Raw genomic sequence first — 7316 nt, 5'->3', positions numbered from 1 at the left:
ATTATGACCTCAGAGGTCAAGGAATTCTTGCCATATTTGATGAAAGCTTTGACATCTTTATATGCCTCAGGTATGAAATTAAGAAGGATAGCAACCTTGTATTCCTTAGATACTTTGTCCGCAGCATTAGTGATATCTTGTACTATAGTGATATCTTGTACTAAGTTATTAGAGGTATCAAGATTATCATCTAAGTCCCTGTACAGATCAATCTTAATGCTAAAAAACCTCTCTAGAATGAGCAATTTATTAGGTAATGACTTAACCAAGTAAAGTTCTTCTAATTTGTCCCACCAAGGCTTAGCATTGTCAAGCTTCTTAATACTTGATTAGACAAATGAAGAATGATAGAAGTATAGGCAAGTTCATCATATTCAATTTTTTTATTAGCAGTCATAATTTTAGGAAATTCACTAGTTATTGCCTTTGAAATTTTCTTTTGAACGAGGACTCCTATCATTTTTTGCTCCCAAATGGGAAAATCTCATTTTCCATTAAAAACTCCAAGTTCAAACGTGATAATCATCATTTGAAGTTTTTAATCAATACAAGAAAATGATTTAAAGTCAGTGTTCAACAGAAACCTCAAATATTCCCAATAAAATGTTTGACAACACACAAGGTCACACAAGATATAGAGTATCAACAAGTTCAAGAGCAGATAATCACAATGAATAATTCAATCGTATTACGATAGACAATAGGGGTTCCTTCAAGTTTTATGTGTTCGAATTCACCTAGATCCCTTAAAGCTCAAGACCTCAAGTCAGGGTTCAATTCAAAACACAAGAAACAGGAAAAAAAGTGAAGAGGAGAAGCAGGGGAATGAAAAATCAAATGTCAACAAAGAATTAGAATATATGGTTCAATATATTTGAAAATAGGAATTAACACGCTTATGCTCAAAGAATTAAAGAACTCAAAAATTAGAGTTTAGGGAAGATGAATATACTGAACCTAGTAGGGGGTTAGAAGTTTTATCCACTGGTTTTGAGTAATACCCACGAAGTACCTAGGTGTTTCCAGAATGATTCACGGAAAGCTAAGATCTAAACATTTTCTTCGAGATTTGAACAATAAATTGCTAGAGAACCAATATCTTCCAAAGAATCACCACAAAAAAAAAACCACGATTCGCCAACAATAGCATCTAGTGTTTCATCAATTGTTTGATATATTAAGATCTAGTTGTGAAAATTAATTTCCCACAAACAGATCACGAACAAGGTAACACGTACATCTAAGAATGGCTCTGATACCATTGTTATAATTGGAACCCAAAAAATTAGAACACACAAACACCGATAATTCCTCAAGAATCACAAAACTTAAAAGAATCATTAGCATCAATGAATCGATTGATTTAGGGGGTCAGAACAATGTACTTTTCTGTACAAAAGAAAAGACCACATAAAACCCTAACCCTCGAAGAGTATTATGTAGTTACTTCAATAGACCACACTGATCTCAACCATACCCTTCTAATAAAAAAAATCACAATGACTCTATCCACACAAAGATCAAATCTAAAACCAGAAATTTAGAAAATTACACAAAAAGATAAAAGGAATGGGAAGAGACCCAAAAGAGATTCCGGAATACTCTATCAGAAAACCAGAAGAAAGGTCAGGTAGAGCAAACACTCGGTTTGTGCTACATGTATATCATTACTTACAGATTGATGTACATATATGTGATGTGATGAAATATGATTGGGTCATAATTTCTTTAATCGAATAAAAAAAAAGTAACGCTATAAAGCCTCAATGGGGTTTGCAACCCTAGTCTATATGACGTTATATGATAAACGAAATAAAATGTGGAACTTATTATTTAATGACACAATAGCATCACCTAAATTAAAGTTGTAATTTCAATGGGACTAAATAATATTACTCATAATATATATATAGAGAGAGGGAGAGAGAGAGAGTTTTCATTTACATTTTTTAGATTATAGTTAATTTTTTTAAGGGAAAATTGCAGCTGAGGCCCCAAACCTTTGAAATATTAGTAGACTTTCTCCCAAACCTTTCATTTGTGGCAGCCGTCACCCCTAAACTTTTCAAACGTTGCAGATGAGACCCCTTTGGACTATTTTTGTCAAAAATTCCGTTAGTTAACCAAAAATTTGGACTTTGACCATCTTTAATCAATTATAAAGGGACAATATGATAACTTTCTATTTACCACATTCAAAAATTTAAAAAACCTAAAAAAAAGGAAAAGAAAAGAAAAATGGATCTTCTTCCCCACCCACACATCCTATCCCACGCCAAACCAACAATAAAAAATTCACCACTGTTGACATTTCTGAACAAGAACTAGAAGAAAAATGAAGGAGCGATCACTAGTTTTGAAATTGGAATGTCGGAAGGAAGTGTTTCACGTCCCTGTGGTATTTGTAATCATAAATTTGTTTACAGAAGCAGCAGTCGAACTTTGTTTTATAAGCTTGCAATGCTCTCAATGGTGGCCATGGCAGCCGTATGTGTGTGTAGCCCTTCTTTTCAAAAGCTTGCCTGAAGTTCTGTACATGTTTCGTCCGTTCAGGTGGGAGACATTGGAATATGGTTCCAGCTGGGAGCAACATGAAAATAAGTGACATTCCTTCCTCATTTTGCAATTGATCTTCAGGGTTTGTTAGGTTTTGGGATGGTTCTTCAGAAGCCATTTTTACAGAGAAAGAATGGAGATTGCATAGGGTTTTTGAGGCCGCCGTCGTCGCATTTGGATTTGGGATTTCCTTGGTGCAGAGGGGAGAGAGAGAGAGAGAGAGAGAGAGATCGATATTCTTGTTTAAGGAAACTTAAAAACGTTAAGAAATGCTGTTGAAGACAAGAATAACGGAATAGTTGTTAGGGGTTGGGGTTGGGGTTGGGGTGAGGGTGAGGGTGGGGGTGGGGTGAAGGAGGAGAAGATTTTTTCCTTTTTATTTTGTTTTCTTCTTCTTTTTTTTTTTTGTTGTTTTTTATTTAAGTTTTTTAAAGTGGTAAATAGAAAGTTACCATATTGTCCCTTTATAATTGATTAAAGATGGTCAAAGTCCAAATTTTCGGTCAACTAACAGAATTTTTGACGAAAATCGTCCAAAGGGGCCTTATCTGCAACGTTTGGAAAAATTAGCGGTGATGGCTGCCGCAAATGAAAGATTTGGAAAAAGTCTGCTAATGTTTCAAAGTTTTGGAGCCTCAGCTCCAATTTTCCTTTTTTAAAATTATAAAATATGCTCATATTTAATTATTTTGTTATAAACAAATTTGAACTATTATTATTCATTTATAGTCCACTTATTTTATTTAATATACGTTGATATCAATAAATAGTTCATACCATTATTCAACTTTAGGAGTATATTAGGAACTATTATTATTCATTTATAGTCCACTGATTTTATTTAGTATACTTTGATATCAATAAATAGTTCATACCATTAAACTTTAGGAGTATATTAGGGAAAATTAAGTAAAACTCATAGTTCAATTATATTAATTAATTTTTTTAATCTATATAAAATTAAAAAGTAAAGAGTATATTTGTTGGATGATTGGAGTATCTCATACATGTTTCGTCCAGTGCAATTTAAGTGGTTACAAAGAGTTCTCGTGTCATAAAAGAAAAAGAAAAAGTCAAAGAGATGACAAACTCTCCACCAATCAGACTGTAATCTATCATAAGTAGTTAAGTAATTCATAATTAAAACAATAATTAGACCCACTAAACTTAATTGACCCAAAATAGATAAGAGACAAATAAACAAATTAAAAGAAATTCTAAAGGTACAGCACTCTGTTATCTGTCCCCCCACTCTCATCATCACAGCCAGAAGCAAACAATGGCTACAAAAATTAGAGAGAGAAAAAGAAAGAGAAGATTGAATCTTTTTCATCCTCATATTTCGAGATCCAATGCAGCTAACATAACAGTCATATTTCCCTCAATTGAATAATTTTTCCAATTTTTACCCCCTTCAATATTAGGTTTTCACAGAATTAGAAGTACCGGGCCTTTCTGAAATCCTAGAATTTTGTTGTTTGTACTCAAAATCCTGATAAGAACTTAGGGAAAGAAGCAAAATCTTGGATTTTGGAGTTTAATTGCTGTAATTTTAGGGTTTCGTACTTTCACATTTCTTGCGTAGAGTTCTGAAACCCTAGAATTTCAATTTCTTCACTTTGAAACCCTAATTGAAAATCAAATCCTGGATTTCGAGTTCCTTTATCTGAAAATTTATGACCCTTAAATTTAATTAGCGAGAAAGCTCTTTCGCTTGTGTTTCTAATCCTAAACCCTTAATTCGAGAGCAGAAGGAACAAAAAATGTCGACTCGAGGGAGCAAATCGGAGAAAGTTAAAAGAATATTTCAGCAATTCGATGCGAACAGGGATGGCGGTCTTAACCGAGAGGAAATGGCTGCTCTCGTGGTGGCGGTGAACCCTAGGGTTAAATTTAGCGAGGAGCAAATTAATGCAATCCTCGACGAGGTGTTTCGTACCTACGGAGAATTCATCGACGGTGAAAAGGGCCTGACGTTCGATGGCCTCCTTCGAACCTACGATGACGGAGCTGGTGATGTGGACCGCGATTTTGATGCCCTTGGCCTCGAGCTTAAGCCCTCCGAGGAGAAAAATGGAATTTCGTTGGCATTAGAGGAGCCAGCCTCGTCTTCGTCCATTGCAGATGAGCGTGTGATGGAGCCCCACAAAAAACAGCGCACCGTTGCCTGGGCATCCTCCCCTAACCATGGCATTGTCTTTGATGATACATGGAAGCTTGTTGACGATCTTGAAATATTAATTAAAAGGTTAAAGTCGAAGCAGTCCAAGGATGGTAAGGTGAAAAATGATAATTCTGATGTATATTCAGATCCGGGCTGGTCTCGGGAGCTCGGCCCATCAGTGGAGATTCCGGAGAAAAGGGTGATTTGGGAAGAGTCAGGGCATGACTATGCAGTTTTTGTTAAGGAGTTGGGAGTTTTGAGGTCTAGGGCTGATGGAGCAAGGTCAAGGGAAGAGGCTTTTGATGGTCATATGGCGATTGGTCGAGTATTATATGAACATTTTTTAATTAAGGAGGCTTTGGTGAGCTTTAAGAGAGCATGCGAGTTGCAGCCAACTGATGTCAGACCGCATTTTAGAGCCGGGAATTGTTTGTATGTGCTCGGGAGGCATGGTGAGGCCAAAGGGGAATTTCAACTTGCACTGGAGGCAGCAGAGGTTGGTGGAAATCAATGGGCGTATCTTTTGCCTCAGATTCATGTGAATTTGGGAATTGCACTTGAAGGTGAAGGAATGCTTATTAGTGCTTGTGAGCATTATAGAGAAGCTGCTATTTTGTGCCCTACACATTTTAGGGCTTTGAAGCTTTTGGGTAGTGCCCTATTCGGTGTGGGTGAGAATAAGGCCGCCATTAAGGCCTTAGAAGAGGCTATTTACATGAAGAATGATTATGCTGATGCACACTGTGATTTGGCTTCTGCTTTGCATGCTGTTGGTGATGATGATAATGCAATTAAGGAGTTTCAGAAAGCTATTGACTTGAAACCTGGTCACGTGGATGCATTGTACAATTTGGGCGGGCTATATATGGATATGGGTAGGTATCAGAGGGCATCAGAGATGTATACCAGAGTCTTGGGTGTGTGGCCAAACCATTGGAGAGCACAGCTAAATAAGGCAGTTTCTTTGTTAGGAGCTGGGGAAACTGACGAAGCTAAGAAAGCTCTGAAAGAAGCTTTAAAAATGACTAACAGGGTCGAATTGCATGATGCTATATCACACTTGAAGCAGCTACAGAAGAAGAAAGGGAAAGGAAGTGGTACTGGTGAGGAGGCCTACATTACTGTGGAACCCTCAAAATTTAAGGTTGTAGGTGAGAAAACTACATTGAGGCCGGAACTCGCTGTTGCCCTTGATATTAGAGCTTTTCAGAGGATCACTAGGTTGAATCGGTGTGAGGTAGAACTAATAAAGAAAGAAATGAATGAAAGTGATGTACCAGAATCCTATTCGGGCAGTGGTATACCTGAAAAGTCCATACGCAAGGCTTCATTGGAGGGAATTCTCCGCAAGTTACTTAAATTCTTGAAGCCTGAAACATTTACAGGAGCTGTCAAAGCTGTAAACCAGAAAATCCTTTCTGTTCTGGATGAATCGGAGTTAGGTAGGGTGGACTTGGGCATGTTTTTTGCTGTCCTTTCACCTATTTGTGGTGGTTCTCTGGACAAGAGAAAGCGGATTGCATATGATGCACTCTTGTGGCGCCCAGTAAATGAAGGTAGAGCACAGATATCAAGGGCTGATGCCCAGAGATACATCAAACTATTGAGGGCCATCTATATTCCCTCCCATGGTATTAGTGAAATACTGGAAATCCATGGAGAAACGGATAACTCTTTGGTCTCTATAACTGAGTTCATTGCGATGTTTGATGATCAAGAATGGGGCTTCGGTATCATGTCGACTCTATTGAAGCTTGAAACTGGGGATAGAACTCGCCATGGTCGCCATGTCTGTTCTACTTGTCGTTATCCCATCATTGGATCCCGCTTTAAAGAGATGAAATCACACTTTAGTCTTTGCAGTCAATGCTACAGTGACGGAAAAGTGCCTCCTAACTGCAAGCAGGAAGAGTACAGATTCAAAGAGTATGCAACTGAATCTGAAGCGGTTAAAGATAAATGTATGTGGTTCAATTTGCACTCCAAAGGTTCCTCGCCTCCTGCCTCCTAGTTAGTCATGTGTAGGTCGTTTGATAATCCTGTAATATTTCATATATAAAATTTAGCCGTCCTGTGTGAATTATGTAGCTTGTGGAATGTTTTTACATTTTAGCTGCCTTTTGTTGTACAATAAATCTTTTTGAAGCGTTGACCCTTGATTCTTTGTTCCCTATGTAGCAGTTACCGAACATGTATTCCCCATTGTTTTTGTACGCATTCGTTCTTGATACTGACTCCTTGTGCAGTATATGAGTATTTCTTTGGTGTAATTCTTTATTGATTTGTAATGCTGCCTTTCGACTCTGCATAGAGATCATGATTAATCCAGATATTTTGATTGTGCTACTATTTCAGTTTTTGTTCTCTTCCCATTTACTGCGTTGATGTTCTTGTCCTCTCTCTGGATTAGATCAGGTGTTATCTTTTGCAGTTGATAAGAAGATTGCCTTGCTGCTGTTTTCCCGGCACTTCGGACTTAATAGCTCTTAAGCTATGGAGAATTGGTGATTGATTTTTGTGTCTAGGTTATATGGTGTGAAAAATACAGTTTCTAATACGACCCAATGTTCTTTCTTTCAGTTGATTGAACTAACTT

General features: G+C 37.3%; 1 protein-coding gene across 1 annotated transcript; it reads left to right on the top strand.

Annotated features, from left to right (window-relative positions):
* The first annotated feature begins 3771 nt into the window (after positions 1–3771).
* On the top strand, positions 3772–7052 carry LOC111388509 (uncharacterized TPR repeat-containing protein At1g05150-like). The gene has a single exon (XM_023013240.1). It carries the CDS (start codon positions 4320–4322, stop codon positions 6729–6731), a length of 2412 nt encoding a protein of 803 aa, XP_022869008.1. The 5' UTR covers positions 3772–4319; the 3' UTR covers positions 6732–7052.
* Positions 7053–7316: the final 264 nt, after the last annotated feature.

The sequence above is a fragment of the Olea europaea genome, unplaced genomic scaffold (assembly GCF_002742605.1).
Source record: "Olea europaea var. sylvestris unplaced genomic scaffold, O_europaea_v1 scaffold502, whole genome shotgun sequence".
NCBI lineage: Eukaryota > Viridiplantae > Streptophyta > Magnoliopsida > Lamiales > Oleaceae > Olea > Olea europaea.
Note: the sequence above shows the minus strand (reverse complement) of the source record. Positions and strands in the feature narration are given on the sequence as shown.

What these genes read in the sequence shown, in the direction of transcription:
- LOC111388509 (XM_023013240.1), top strand. Translation starts at nt 4,320, where the DNA reads ATGTCGACTCGAGGGAGCAAATCGGAGAAAGTTAAAAGAATATTTCAG.